Consider the following 16,849-nt stretch of genomic DNA (forward strand, 5'->3'; position numbering starts at 1 on the left):
AAAATCAATAACTACAGTAACATTATTGATTAAATGAATGTATCTCGCAAAACTCGCCTAAATACGGGCTACAGTTCAACGAAATCCATTTTGTTATATTTATAACCAACACACTACATTTGGAAATCGAATGTATATACAGGGCGTTTGGGGAATGGCGATACAAACGTGTATTTACTTCATGAAAAGTTTCTATGGACATGCGGTCCATAAATATTCTATTTAGCACTGTAAAAAAAATCGGTGTGAGTGAAAGCAATAAAAGTTCGGAGCGGATCCATTGAGTGAAATTATTGAGTATATTTTCAATCAATATTGGGCATATTTAAACTAAAACTGAGTACATTCACTCAAATATAGGTACTCCTTAAATAAATTCTTCACGTAAACTCGTATTTGGTGCACTTTCGCCTAAATCAGAGTAAATGTCCTCATTACTGAGTAAGTTTAAATGCAGATTAATTTCGAGTAATTTGAATGACGCCGTGAAGATGGCACCACTTACATATTGCTTCTGTAATCTCGACCACAGTTGATAGGGGCTCGTTAGATGCTCCTTAAAAGCGTGATCACCAGGAGAACAGGTCTTGGTCGGCGGCGGCGGGTCTCAGCTGGCGGGTCTCAGCCAGGACAGGAGGAGGCCCCGCGAAGTGAATTACTTTCAACACTGTATATCCTAATTAATCATTTATGAGTGATTTATTTTTGCATTCAATATTTAGTTAGTTAAAAACCAAGTCCGAGAAAAAAATTACTCAATAATAGTTAAATTTAAATCATTTAGAGAAAAAGTCAACATTGAATTGGTTTTATATATTCAGAATAGAGTTAAAGGTCGCTCAATTGATAGTTAGCAGTAACTTGGATTTGAGTAAAACTCACTCATTTCTGATGCAATAGTTTCACTCAGTTGTATTCATACTAATAGAGTGAAAATTTCACTAAATCGGCTGTGAACAGAAATTGATACATTATTGAGTAAAATTGAGTGAAATTTGAGTGAAATTTTTTACAGTGTGGAATAAAATTATTTGAATTTATAGACATGTGAAAAAATAAGTCCGCTTTTTGATACCTTTAGTTTTCTTGTAAATTTCATGGGTCATTAAACTCCGTGTTTTTTTAATAACTAAAAAATTTAACACTTTAAATTAGCATTAACCGAAAGTTAACTATCGTCAACCAAAATCTGGAAAATATAAATAAGATTAAGGAAAATAAATCAAAATGTTAAAATTTATGTAGTACCTAACAAGTTTGCAGTAATACATTATTTGAGATATTTAACAATTCGATCAGTGATATACCGGGTGATTCAAAATTCAGTACAAAGAATTTAGGGCGTATTTTTGAGGTCAAAATAAGACTTTTTTCCTATAAACGTGGGTCCACAAATGTTTAGTTTTCTATATACAAGATGTTTGTTTTTTATTTTTTTCGATTTTTTAGGAATAATTTCTGTACAGATTTGAATGTTGGCAAAAAACTTGGAGTACGGGAGTTTTTTAGGATGCTAAATTTAAATATTCAGTTACTTTTGACGCTACTTGTAGAGGGCGCCACCTATAAGTGTACGCTTGAATTAAATTGGTCCTAACTTTTTTACCCTGTACACTGACGTTTGTTATTAGTACGTTTATTTCCCTATCAATTTTAAGCAAAAAAGGTATTCTTGGTCGAAATCCCTCAGACCAACCGTTTCCGAGATATTATTGGCTTATAGAGTCAAATGCATATCATATTTTCAAATTTTAATAACTAAGGTGAAAAATTTTAAAATTTATTTCCACCATCTAATCATTAATATAATCTTGAATTTTAGCTTTTTACATTTTTTGATACAACTAACCGTTTTCGAGAAAATCACTGCTGACTAAACGGTAGTATTGTTACTTAGTCAACAGTGATTTTCTCGAAAAAGGTTAGTTGTATCAAAAAAATGTAAAGTGCTAAAATTCAAGATTATTGCATTACCGATTAGACGGTGAAAATAAATTTTAAAATTTTTCACCGGAAATAGTCAAATTTGAAAGTATCTGTGCATTTAACTTTTCATCAGTCAATATCTCGGAAACGGTTAGTCTGTGAGAAGTATATCTTTTTTATTTAAAACTAGCAACCCGCCCCGGCTTCGCACGGGCAAATATAAAATAGCCTATGTTACTTCGAGGAGATGTAGCTTTCGGTAAAATTGGTTGAGTAGTTTTTGAGTTAAATCGTAACAAACAAAAAACCACTCATCTTTCATCTAATGCGACCCTAATATTAATTTTAAAATAATTCACGATATATCTATATACCTAAAGACAACAAACGAACTCAAAACTAAAAATGCAAAACCTTTAAATTTAAAACAATATAGGTAACTACCAACAATGTGAAAACAAAACGAATTAAATTAAAGTACCTATGTTCAGGTCTATCAATTTTAATTAATAAGTAAGTAGTTAGGTATCTAACTACCTAAAGAAAACAAACACGAAACAAAAATGCGACTATGAAGTTTTAAATGATTCACAATAAGAAAAAAACAAATAAATTATTAAAATTTAATGAAATAAAAGTATGTTTGCAAGTATCTATGTATGTTCCGACTACCTAAAGACAACAAATACAAAACAAAAATGTGACCTTAAAATATCGAACGCAATTATAACTTTCCAACAACACCCAGAAAGAAAACACAGTCGTCAGTCGTCACCTCCATTCGCTCCAAGTCAGTTTATTAAAGGATCACGCGCGCGTTATCGTTCGGCTTATTAGCTAAACAGTAGGCAAGACGGTGCGGGGGGAGGGTCGGCGATCGCATCAAGCGAAGCGAGGCGCTTGAATTTTATCCTCGCGTCCGTAATTTTTTTGCGATTACTCCTAAGATATTCATTTAAATTATATGGTGTAAAAGAGTAAAATAATGTGCATAAAATGCTTAAAGCCTCTAACTTATTTAAAATGATAAGGATTAATACCGTATTTGTGTAAATAGCTTTCACATTACCGCTTTATAATTGCCAATTTTTGAAAATATTAAAATGGATATAGGTAGTATGTTATCTTTAACATATAGACATATGCCATCGCGGACTTTTCTGTAGGCATATATAAGATACACAATTCCACCATACATTGATACACTACATAAACTTTCGGACCCCCCCCCCTCCCGGCTCGGACGCGGGGCGCGGGGTCACGGGGCGCCCGCGCGGCCTGGTCGAATCACGGCGACACGAAATTAATTTCGTTGCGCATTATTTTGATTTTGCTATATCTCCTAAGGTATTCATTTAATTTGCATGGTGTAAAGGGAAAAAATAATCTTGTTAATGCTCAAGCCAACTAACGTATTTAAAATGATAAGGATTAATACCGTATTTGTGTAAATAGCTTTCCAATTACCGCTTTATAATTGCCCATTTTTTTAAGTATTAAAATGGATATAGTATGTTATCCTTAAGAGATAGACATATGCCATCGCGGACTTTTCTGTAGACCTATATAAGATACACAATTCCACCATACATTATTTTGTTATATCTCAAAGAGTTTAGGCAGCATTTTCGTTGAAAGCCCCCAGACGACTTATTTTTTTTTCCGACACCTCCAACAAATATCGTTATGTTATGTATATAAAAACTTAACAAATTAAATACTAAAACCTTCCTCGAGAACCACTCTACCCATTGATGAAAACAGCATGAAAATCGGTGCAGTAGTTTTTGAGTTTATCGCGAACAGACAGACAGACTTTGTTTTATAATATGTCGTGATGTAGTGATTGATAAGGGAATAAATGTGCTAATACGAAACGTCGATGTAGAAGGTTGTAAAAAGTTAAGGCCAATTTAATTCCAGTGTACCCTTATAGGTGGCGCCCTCTACAAGCAGCGTCATTAGTAATCACATATTTAAATTTACCATCCTAAAAAACCCATCCTCTAAGTTTTATGCCAACATTCAAATCTGTTTGGAAATTATTCCTAAAAAATCGAACAAAATAAAAAATTTTAACACCTGGTATATCGAAAACTAAACATTTGTGGACATACTTTTATGGGGCAAACAAGTCTTAGTTTGACCTCAAATATATGCCCCTAAGTTTTTTGTACTGAATTTTGAATAACCCTGTATATTGGGTGTTCCGGAAAGTATATTTAAAATTTCTGTTAGCGAGTTCAGAGAAAAATTATTTCTTTTATTAAAACATATTAAAGCTAGTAAAACAAATACTATTTTCGATAATTATTTACTATGGCGCACCACTTTCATATCCTCATGAAATTGTGCGTACCCCCTCCTTAGTTTCGTGCTGAACACGGATCTGACTTTATATTTATAACTAACTTTCGAGAAATTCTAACCTGTACACTTAGCCAACACACATTATCACTGATAATTATAACAGTGTACCATCTAGATATCTACCACTAGAAATCAAATAATTCCTCGGAAACAAAATTTTCGTTTTTTTTTTAAAGGAAAACAATCAAAAAAGACATTTATCTGTATGCTATTTCACATTTAAATCGCCATATCTATCTCCGACCGTCACACCATAAAAAGTTTCTGTCTCCCTCTCGTCCGTCTTGTCATCTCAGTCTGAAATAAGGTTACTAAGTACTGCAAATTTATTTTGCTCACCCACTCATGCGAGTTATATAAAATTAGAGTGAGGTTAACTTTTTTAAAATAACATGTCACTATTGTAATTGTAAAAGTAGATCACTGGCCGAATGAATGTAACAGTTAAATTAATATAAATATTTTGATTTCTTTTTATTAAGTACATAATTTTTAATCGATCTGCTGTCCGTAGAAATAAACTCGCTCAACTTGGTAATCTTATTTCAGAGGATGACAGACAAATGTGAGAGGATGAAATTCGAGAGTATGACGACGGAATGACGTCATGAAGTGGAAATGACCGATTCAGTGCCTTGGAATAATATAAATATCATATTATATAAATACATTTTTTCTTCAAATTTCTGAAAATATGTTCAGTACTTTCGGAGTTAGGGGGGTGGACAAATTATTATGCATTTTTACACTAATTTATAAATAATTAATCAATTTTCAATTTGCGATTATTTTTAAACACAATATAGAGAATTTTTGTGTTATTAAAATTTTCTCTCTTCAAACAAAAATATATAAAAAAAGTCTCTTGTATGATATATAACAAAACAAGCAAGCTTTATTAGGATGTTCCCTAAAACTCCGCGGAGGTATTTGTACAAGGCTTCAATGCCTTTCTTTGTAAATATTGATTTAGAATTAAACGAAATAATCTTTTAACTGTTATTACGGATATTGGAATTCCTAATTCTATTTGCAAAGCGCGAAGAGGAATTTCCAAAGCAAAACAAACAAACCGTCGAGGACTCCATTTAAAGAAAAAGCACACCACTACAAGTCACTTCTGACAGTTTCCAATATATCTCTTTCGCTGTTAGCGTTTCAGTGAAAGAAGAGTTCAGCTTCAAAGCTTTCATTACCGAAAAGCATCGACAGTGGTTAGTTTACTAGTTGCTTGCAAATTACTTTTTCTATATATGCAGCGTCACTGTCTGAGGGCAACTAGTAATGAACCCAGAAAATATCACTAAAATTCTTATTATTATTATAATTAGATATTATTAACCAGGGAAGGAAAATTTTATAAAGTTGATTTGAAGATCTATAAAACAATATATAAAATAAGTAACATTTTAATGTCAATTGGGATTAAATTTTAAAGGTTACTTAAAAAAACAATCCACAAAATGAAGAAATAAATTAATTAGTGTATTGTGGCTAAATTTTGTGATAATTCATAGCCACATCAGCCAGAGCTAGAACGACGAGGACGTCGCGGACGTTAAAATTTGTTCCTACCTTTCGAATCCAGCCGACGACGTGTCATGTCGAAAATTCAGCGGAGCCACCGTAGTCTGTGTACAAACGTCATCCCTGGGATTCTTGCATGCATGCTTTAATGCAAATAAAATATTTTCTATGCAAAGTGTCAGACGGGTTGATGAGAAAAAGAGAAACGCGTATCCAGATCTGTAGAATATGTATTTGCTACTCATAATAGAGTGAGAGCGTGGAAGGACTGCACATATACCATGCTAATAGAATTGTCTGCGGCGCACAACGAGAGTAATTATTTCACGTGCGACGTGACGTTTGACAATCTGTAATTTTCGAGATAATTTCTATGAATTGGATTATTCGCTTATAGTAGGACAAATCTATGACACATCCCTGTATTTGTAATTAAATATACATCTAATGCAACAAAGATATACAGGGTGACGAGACATTAGCATATATCAGAGACTACTTCGATTTTAATTTTGACAGTTTGGGCAATAGTGTTTTCTCAACTAAAATAATGGCGTCCACCTAACACTTCCGGTTATACCGGTATTTGACGTCATCTTTGTTATTTGAAATGGAACACCCTGTATACTATTGCAATTTTGGATTCTACGTCAATTTTTAGGTGAACTTTCATAAAGGTTTCCTAACCATTTTTGATATGCTTAATTTTTTTCAAAAAAAAAAATTAAAAAAGCACTGCCTAATTCAAAAAGATGTGTAGTTCACAATAATAAAGTTAGAGCGATAAAATTTATAGGGGACATAACTAAAACTCTAAACATTCTTGTCATAATTTCAAAATGACTTAATTTCATACAGGGTGGTAGAAATTTAATATCGAATTTAGTCAACTTTAAACCATCTTAACTTATTTTTTTTAACGGAACACCCTGTATATTTTTGCGCAACCTGATGAACAATTTTGTTCTCTTTCGAATCATCTATTCAAATGCTGACATTCTAAATTTATTATTTATGGAGAGTGCCACAAGATCATAAATAGGACTTGCAGGGTATTTAATGAGAAATATCCTCATTTACCACCAATGAGTAGACATATTTTACGAAGAATTTTAAGAAATCAATTAGAACATGGTCGAATTTCTGCACATAGAATTTTGCTAAACCCGAACTTTAGATGAAGGTAACATCGTCAATGTTTTGGCCTATTTTCGTGCTTACCCTGAATCATCAGTTGCTGCTGATCAGGATTTAAACATTTCAAAAACCTCCATCCAAAAGATCTTGAAAACTAATGGTCAGCATCCATTTAAATTCAATTTTGTACTTGCACTTCATCCCGGTGATGCTGAAAGACGAACCCAATTCTGTGAAATGATTTTAACACAACAAGAGTTTTTACGTAAAATCATTTGGACAGATGAGCCAAAATTTAGTAACGAAGGTATTTTTAATAGACACAATCGACACTTTTGGGCATCAGAAAATCCACATGTCATCGCGAAAGAAATTTTCAACACAAGTTTAGTGTCAACGTACTTTGCTTAGTTAAAGACGATCAGGTGAGGTACTTTATTTACGAGTACAATTTAAATACACAAAGATACCTCCATATTTTGAGAACCGTTGTAACAGATTTCTTAGAGGATCTACCCCTAGGTTTAGTTGAAGAAGCTGCTGGTATCAGCTAGACGGTGCTTCACCTTATTGTGGAAACGAAGTATTCAGCCAATTAAATGAAATGTTTGAAGACAGGTGGATTAGACGTCTAGGACGCTGGGTTGGCCACCAAGATCTCCAGATCTGTCACCACTAGATTTTTATATCTGGGGTGCAATAAAAGAGAAAGTGTATTCAACGCCAGTTTATTCCAAAGAAAACCTAATTGCCCTTACAGGATACATAACTGTTCACAAGTAAATGGTGGTCACTTCGAGCAAATTAATTAGATTTCTGAAAATAATTATTATTTGTACTATGTATTTTAATTCTGTTATCTTATTAAAACTATTTTTAATTTATAGAGATACTCTGCAAGTTGAATTTATTATTATTATCTTGTGACACTCTCCATGAATATACATATAATAAATTTAGAATGTCAGCATTTGAATAAATGTTAACGTTTTCATTCTTTAACAATAAATAATACTCAAATAAACATTCACTGTATGTGTTAAATTGACAATAATAAACTGGTGACAGATTAGGTGCTTGTTTTGAAGTTCCAATAAAAATTTCACAGCCATCCTCGCAAGAAATTATGCGATATCCGTTGACTGCACGAAAAACAGTAAACCAGAAGAGATAGGTATAGGAAACCATTAACCATTCGAAAGAGAACAAAATTGTTCACCAGGTTGCGCAAAAATATACAGGGTGTTCCATTTAAAAAAAAAATAAGTTAAGATGGTTTAAAGTTGACTAAATTCGGCATTAAATTTCTACCACCCTGTATGAAATTAAGTCATTTTGAAATTATGACAAGGATGTTTAGAGTTTTAGTTACGTCCACTATAAATTTTTTCGCTCTAACATTATTATTGTAAAATACACATGTTTTTGAATTAGTTAGTGCTTTTTCAAATTTTTATTGAAAAAAATTAAATATATCAAAAACCGTTAACTTTAAGAATAGGAAACCTTTATGAAAGATCACCTAAAAATTGACGTAGAATCCAAAATTGCAATAATATACAGGGTGTTCCATTTAAAATAACTAAGATGAGGTCAATATCCGGTATAACCGGAAGCGTTAGGTGGACGCCATTATTTTAGTTGAAAAGGGCATGCCCGAAAACACTATTGCCCAAATTTTCAAAATTAAAATCGAAGAAAGGTGTTTGGCTGTATTTTTTTATATTGAAGCTCAATTGTTTTTCTAATTACATATTCCGATTCCGCAGGACTTAGAATTTCGTGTGGGTAATTTACCAATTTCCATGTAATAAACTGATGATAAAAACTTTAGAAGAAATAAAAAAACATAAATAATTACTTTAACAGATAAGGTAAAATTTCAAAATGAGTTTCACAAAGACCCTACAATTGTTGAAAGTACCTCCAACTACTTCTTGATATTTTTTTACAGGATGTTCTTCAATTTGACTGTCAATCTCTTACATTTTGATTTTAGACAAAGATATCAAAAATATGTCAAGAATTAGATCCCAGTTTTTAAATCTTATAATCATAATGCAATGATGATAATTGGAAAAATTCGTATGTCATGCACCAAAAAAGTAAATAAGTAACTTGCCACTTCCAGAAACAGTTCTGTTTACTGTTTCCCAAAATGTACGTGTATTGTAATTACAAGAGTGGAAACGCAAGGATTATTTTACATACGTAGGTAACTGTTACGTATAACGTATTCAGCTAAGTGTAATGAGTGCGATATGGGAACAATGTAGGAATAACTAGATGCGGATAATGTGTATGTAAATTGTGATACGTAAAATGTGTAAAGCATCCATGTACCTTCCCCTGGTCCCGCTCGAACCAGCCGTACTCCGACACCGTTCATTTCGACGACGATCCACCGGCAATCCCTCTACCGAACTGGTAAAAATAGCATCCCCGGTGGGCGAAATCGAAATCGTAAGGTGGAAAACTCCTTACCGGAAACGCCAACTCCGCCTATTTATATTGACGGCCGGTATACGCACGCTTGAGGCGCGTATTCGTAATTTTACCGCTTATTTCGTGGCGGTAAACGGAAGCAGACATACATCCTTTGGAGAAGTATAGAGGGAACCGCAAAAACCTCATATGAAATGAAAAAAAGGACTCAACCTGAGGGCGTAGTTCGTAGACTACAACCCCTCCACAACTACGTTATCTGCAAATACTGGGAAAAACATATACGACTGTAATACGCGAGTTATTTCGACGTTCTTAGCACTGACAGGACAATGGAGATTTAAAAAATGTCGTTGAAAATAATGCTATTGTTCTATTACCGTAGACGCACATTGATAAAAATTGTGGAAATTTACATGGACTTTCCACATATTTGCAACGGTTTATACACACACAAAAAAAATGAATTGAACATACTCATATTTCCTATATACTGTTAATTTTTATATAATTGTGTAATTTTACTCCCAATATATTTTTGAGTAAAGGATAGAAAAGTTTGCATAGACGTGAGTGGAGACTCTCCTCATCTTGAAGTAACATCAGAAATGTATTTTTTAAACTTCCATCTTCGAAATTTTCGTAGAATTTTCTCCGAATATTTGTTGCAACTTCTTGAATTAGTTAGTTGTTTTCGAAAGTGTCGTTAAATTTGGGATAGGGAGAGAAGGATCGATACAATGACCTGCACGGAACACGGATATAACACCTCTTGAGTGTTATGAAATCGTGTGGTTGACCGAAATACAAAGATAAGAAAATACATAATTGTGTAATTTTACATAACTCCAATATATTTTTGAGTAACGGATAGAAAAATTTACATACACGTGAGTGGAGATTCTCCTCATCTTAAAGTAATATCAGGAATTTATTTTTTTAACTTCCATCTTCGAAATTCTCGTAGAATATTTTCTCCGAATATTTGTTGCAACTTGTTGAATTAGTTAGTTGTTTTCGAAAGTGTCGTTAAATTTGGGATTGGGAGAGAAGGATCGATACAATGACCTGCACGGAACGCGGATATAACACCTCTTGAGTGTTATAAAATCGTGTGGTTGACCGAAATACAAAGATAAGAAAACAAGCGATTTTGACGATGAACTATAGCACATAAAATATCAACAGTTTATTGGGTTATTTTTTATTTATTATATTATTTCTCCATTTAGATTCACACAAATTCAATGTTTGTACTAAATTGCAGTAAATACTTAATGTTTTTTAAAACATTATACCTCTTTCGAAAGATAATCAAATTTTGCAAATATGCAAAGGATTTTTCATTTTTTTTTTAATAACGTACAAATATTAATTGAAGTGTTATTTTTTAATTTTCGATAATAGAATATTTTTCTAAAAAAATACCCGAAAATTAAAATGTCTCAAAAATGTTGAATTATGTATGATGTTATGGTTTATTCAATTACAAATCCCACCCAAAGAAATACGTCACATATGTACAGGGTGTTCTGCGTTTTATTTTGTATAATTTTGGCATTTTATCAATACGTAAACATCAAAGGGCCAAAAAAAATTTATTGTGCCTCCTGTGACACAAACTGAATGCTTTAACCATTATGGTCTAATGCCAATGCGATAAGTTGAATTGGTTTTACGTCTGCGTTTCCACTGCAATTATAAATAGAACTAATCAATCTGTTTATCAGACCGTTTTTGTCAAGACACGTCAGTGAAGTGTAAATATTTATAGTCTGGAAAATGTTCCTGCAGTATTTGCAATATTTATTGTAGTCTGATTGATCGTCAACTGAAAACATCGAAAGAAAGTTAATTTTTTCAGAATTTTCAGTATATACATATTTAGCGCTACCGAGTTTACTTTTCTTTCCATTTCTTTTCTTTCCATTTCTTTTTTTTTAAGATTTAAGAGACGCACAGATATAAATTTATTTTTACCATAAGTCAAACCCAATAACATCATTTTACATTTCAGCAGTGATGGAATATGTTTTTCTGTACTGACTTATTGAAAAACTAAAAATCTGTTATGTAGGTATCACATGTTAATAATAATTGGTTTTATAACAAGTTTCAGTTGCCATCACAAAAAGATCCACTACACATATGTGCATAACAAGGTTTAGGATTCATGTTAATTTTTTATGTTTGTCAGGTTTAAATTTACTCTATGCAAGTATTACAAACTCGCTACCATTAATTTCAACGTATGATATTAAGAAATATCCAGTGGTATACAAAGTTTTTAGATTAATGATGATTAATTAGAAAATAATTAGTGTTCACTTCTTATTTGTGCAATACCTTTTGAAATCACCGTGGCTGGGATAAAAATAAGGCAATTAGGGAAGCATCAACTAATATTACGTAATATCAATTAAATGTAATTGGTAATAAAATATGTACCTTCGCATTAAAATCGCAAGCGCTTACTTCACAGGTAATTAAAGAATTTCACTGCATATTCCTTTAAGGCCAGATCTCACAAACTGAGCCAAATAATTTGAGGTAGATTGAGATTTTTTGCCACCCACTTGAACGCGTGTCAGAGCGTATTATAATTTCCTTCATAAAATTGGTGAAAATCCGGTTATAAGGTATCCTAGCCTGAAATTGACATGTTAATATTGGCCTTAGCTGAAGATTTCCTTTATATATTGGATTCTGCACAATATATTCGAAATGTGAATATGAATATATATATTTGTACATACGAGGTTCTCCGATTCTAAGAATTGGTGTTTGTAAGGGAAATTGAGGGTAAATTTTAAGGGTAAAAGTTAAGAGACTTTTAGATACGATGGGGTTGACGGACTTCTCTACAGCCAAGCTGTTTCTCAGAAACTTAGAAAAATAAGGATAGTACTCTATGATCCTGTGAATCTTGATCTGTTGAATGTTCCTTTATAATTCATACCGAAATTAATTTCGTTATCATTACATAAATCTAAGTCTAACTGTTGAGAACATCGGCATGTTTTTCCCATCTTTCCTTGTTTTAATTCTAGATACCGAACCAAAACAATTACGTATTTTCCAAACCAACATTTCCCTATTATTATTGCAAAAGATATAAATATGCAAGAGGTATCTCAATCAAAAAAGTTGCCAGCATAATTATTTTCCCACAGGTGCAAATTTACTGTTAAGTTATTGGAAATATATTTAGCGAAAAAAAACTGCCATTGGAAATATTTCCCATGCGGTCCACCGAACAAAAGAAATGTTTTATTTATTATGCCTTGCTGGTGCCAAAGAAACCTGTTTATTCTGTCAACACAGCAATTGTTTGCTTACCTATCAATTAAATAAAGCGTTAATGTCGGCATAGGCTTATAAAAGGCACAGAAGCCATATTTTTAAAGCGAAGTGTTACCGATACAGCCCAGTACGTGGAAAGTGAATTGTTCACAATTTTATAATATTCAGGTCAGGGATGAAAATGTATTTTATGTATAATTGAGGTAAACGGTTGCAATTATATTAATTAAATCGTTCTCAGCAAACAGTAACCAACCACGGTTATAGGCTGTATGCAGGGTATCCCGATGTTATTTGCTGATTTTATTGGCGGTATTTAGTACCACAAAAGTTATCTTATTTGGCAAATATAATCAATCAATAGTGGTCATAAATTTACCTCAAAAAAATAATGTCTAATATCCCGACAGGAGTTGCAAAATTAGAAGCAATCATCCTATAAAATTTAATTATCTCAAAGCAAATAAATTCATTTGAAACCACCGCAAAGTATTATACTAAAAAAATAATAAATGTAGAAAATGGAACATGGTAATTAATTTATTTACAGTGCGTCCCGGTTTACAGGTGTACAGAGCCATTAACATAGTAACTAAAACACGAGTGAAGTTTAAACATATTTTTTTAGGCAAACCCAGAAACCCGCAATATGAAAACTATAACTGATTTTACAGCTCTATTTGTATCATTTGTGTCGTTGGTTATTAAGAATGCGTTTATATTATTTTAGTTTAGAAAATATTGAAAATATCTTTTTAAAAATGAGTTGTAACTGCATTACTTGTAGCCCGATTGAAAAAATTCTTGAACCTTCGACTCTGTTAATAACATTGATTTATTTTTTAAATAAAATCAAATTTGACATCAATATGAAAAATGCAGTTGTTTTCGTGAAACATACAAAAAATTAGATCATAATGGTCCAAGATTTCTTTCAGTCGGATACAAATCAAAGTTAAAGACAATTTTAACATTTTTTCTGCACAATATAAACTTTTCAGTATTTTTTTTTTCAGCCAAAAAATGTATATTTTTTCGACTTTAGCTGATTAAATTTATGCCGTTTTCCCCTAAACGGAAAATTTCTTTGTACATCTAGATTGTCCTTATTTAGTTTTCAAACAAGCAAAAAGTACATACTGCAAGAAAAAGTTTCTTCTAAATCATAAATAAAATTGTTCCATATTTGATGCAAATTTTATCGTGGAAACTGTATAGTTTTTTAAATAGTCATACTTTGTGAAATATTTACGGCGAGATACGACCAGAAATTTAGGTAACCGTGAAAATTGAAAAACCGAAACTGACATAGAGCTTACATCTTGGCAAACTATTTTTTTATTATTATTTACCTGAAAACATCAGGGAATTTTTCGGTCACAATTTAGTATACCTACGCCCTGAATAAAAGTGTGTTGTTAGATTTCTAAAAAAATGTTAATTTTCAAAAATTGACCGCGAAAGAAAAATAACAAGGCTGATAGGCCGAATGAACTATATAGGCCAGGAAAAAGAGCTGGGAAATGACCATTTTGCGACGTTTTGTTTCGGCAAGCTGAATTTATCACTATAGATGCTAAATATTATTATTACCAAAACGTTTTGGCATCGTATCCTCGCATTCCTTATCACTGTCTAATAACTCATACGAAATCTGGAATCGGTAAGTTGAATAGTTTACAAGTTATGGCCTTATAAACAAATTAATTAATTATTAGTCTGGATGATCCCGAGCATCTTCCACAATCGCACTGATTTTCATGGTAGATTTCATAATAATACATTGAAATCTATCATTTTTTTTTTAATTTCAAATTTGCAACCTGGAAAGTTTTATATTACAGACCCACTGACTTTTGACAATATTTCTTATTTTTATCTGGGAAAGTACTCGGGTTATGACAGTATTTTTTTGCCGCTACCAGCCTAATTTGTTTAACAATATGCCGTCAACTTTGACAGTCTGTAACTCCGTTGTTTTTCAACGAATCTTGACGATTTTTTTTTTAACTTAAAGCTCTTCATAAGCTTTCCGAATGTAATAATATATAACTATATCAGGCGCGTGCGTCGTATATTTCATTTTGCAATTATGGGTAAAAAATAAAAAAACTCCAGGTTTCAAATTTGAAATTTAAAAAAAAACAATGGTAGATTTCAATGTATTATTATAAAATCTACCATGAAAAAATCAGTGCGTCCCGACTAATAAATGTTTATAAGGCCATAACTTGTAAACTATTCAACCTACCGATTCCAGATTTCATGTAAATTATTAGACAGTGAGAAGGAATGAGAGGATGCGATGCCAAAACGTTCTGGTAATAATAACGCAGTTTATAAATGTTTAATTCAAAAGTCATAAAAAATGTCTTCTGTTTATAACTTTTGATCTAATCAATATTTTTTGACGCTCGAGGGCAAGTTTTGTAGGTCTTTTGAAGGCGAAAAAAAAGTACATTACTGTTTTCTCGTGGAAATGAACGGAAAAAAGTTATAATCGAAAAACGTGAATTAACGTAAAAATTATATAATTAACCAGCCTGTAAACAATCTTCCCCCCATTTTTATGACTGTGGAAACTAATATGTTATTGTACACAATATTTAGCATCTATAGTGATAAATTCAGCTTGCCGAAACAAAAAGTCGCGTCCAACTCTATATTTCCTGGCCTATATAATTTTGAGTGAGTTCTAATTTCTATATATATATATATATATTTTTTTTCTGAAAATTCGGAACACTGTAGATCGATATCGATATAAGGAATTTTCATTCAATAAATTCAAATAATGAGGCCAGTTGAAGCTATAGCAGTAATGAAATGAATAATTAAAATTCATAAAAGTGATGACAATGCTTGTCTCGTACATATATTCTTGAAACATTACACGTACGGAATCATTAATTTATCGATTTAGTCATTATTTATTATGTTACTTGCTTGTTTAAATAAAAATATTATATACACCCAGTAGCTTTAAATACATGAAAAATATTTTTGAGCTCGAAATTGCAAAAAAAAATTTAAAATGTATCTACTACGCAAAAAAAATCGGACGACTGTAAAAGTCAGAAATCATTTTATAAAATGCTCCAGTTAAACATTTAGTATATAGGTAGATTTTTCAGTTTTAAAGTGAGGTATATAAAAAGAATGCCTTTATGGGCTTAGCGTATTAACCTGTTAACCTTTAACTACATAAAGGTAGACAGGGTAAGTACGTGAAAACGCGCATGTAGCCCGTTTCAACCCTTCAGAAAACAGGGTAGAAGTGCGGATGTTTGTAATACGAAATAAATACTCCACAACGTAAATGTTACCAACTACTTCCGTTTAAAAACGGAGATAGGTATGTGCGGATATAAAAAATAATTGTAATAATTTTACCTTTGAAAGGTGTGGCTTCCAGCCTGCTGTCGCTGGAGGGCAGTAATTTTTCAGTGGCACGTTCATCGTCTAAACTATCGCTGTATTTATAGCTGTTACTGTCTTCAGATTTAGACACTTTGAATCTCCGTTCGGACATTTTTAAACTAAGTTAAATGAAACGCGATCCAGAAAAATTGTAAAACATAACTCTACTAAGGTATGAACCGAATGCAGGTGAAATATACTTTCAGAATAAATATAATTACGCGGGTATAACGATTTTAAAGATAAACCGCTCTTGCACCGTTTATACAGAGCGCGCACAATTTATGCTACTGACAGCTGTCACCCCGTTCTATAATACTATTTGTTTACCGGCAAGCACACGACATCTTTAGTGGGTTTTATCAGCTTGTTTATATATTTCAGAACTAGCTAGCTTCGCCATCTATTAATCGATTGTACTTAGTCCCGATAGTTCTTAGAAATAAGTGGTAGGAAAAAATAAAGTTTCCAGTTAGTTGCGCAAAATTTGAAGGTCCAGTTCATCTACCGCCATCTACCACAAAACACTGAACGAAAGTTTAATGAGCGTGAGTAAGCTATTAAGTTTTAGCACCTACCTCAAAGGTGCCGCTGTAGATGCTAATTCAAAATGTAGACAACTGTTCATTTTTTATGGTTGTACACAGTGACCCAAGAAAATAATTTTAAATAATTTTGTGATACAGTTTCGCTATATATATATATTTGTGAATTAAAACGA

General features: G+C 32.2%; 1 protein-coding gene across 2 annotated transcripts in view; it reads right to left on the bottom strand.

Annotated features, from left to right (window-relative positions):
• The window catches only part of LOC108909281 (solute carrier family 12 member 4), a 147,835-nt gene extending 131,417 nt beyond the window's left edge, over nucleotides 1–16,418 (bottom strand). For both annotated transcript variants that reach the window (XM_018713598.2, XM_018713591.2), the window contains exon 1: nucleotides 16,102–16,418. In XM_018713598.2, coding sequence (XP_018569114.1) covers nucleotides 16,102–16,240 — 139 coding nt within the window. In that variant the 5' untranslated portion in view covers nucleotides 16,241–16,418. The remainder of the gene's footprint in view (nucleotides 1–16,101) is intronic.
• Nucleotides 16,419–16,849: the final 431 nt, after the last annotated feature.

This window comes from Anoplophora glabripennis, unplaced genomic scaffold, assembly GCF_000390285.2.
Source record: "Anoplophora glabripennis isolate ALB-LARVAE unplaced genomic scaffold, Agla_2.0 scaffold9, whole genome shotgun sequence".
NCBI classification, from domain to species: Eukaryota; Metazoa; Arthropoda; class Insecta; order Coleoptera; family Cerambycidae; genus Anoplophora; species Anoplophora glabripennis.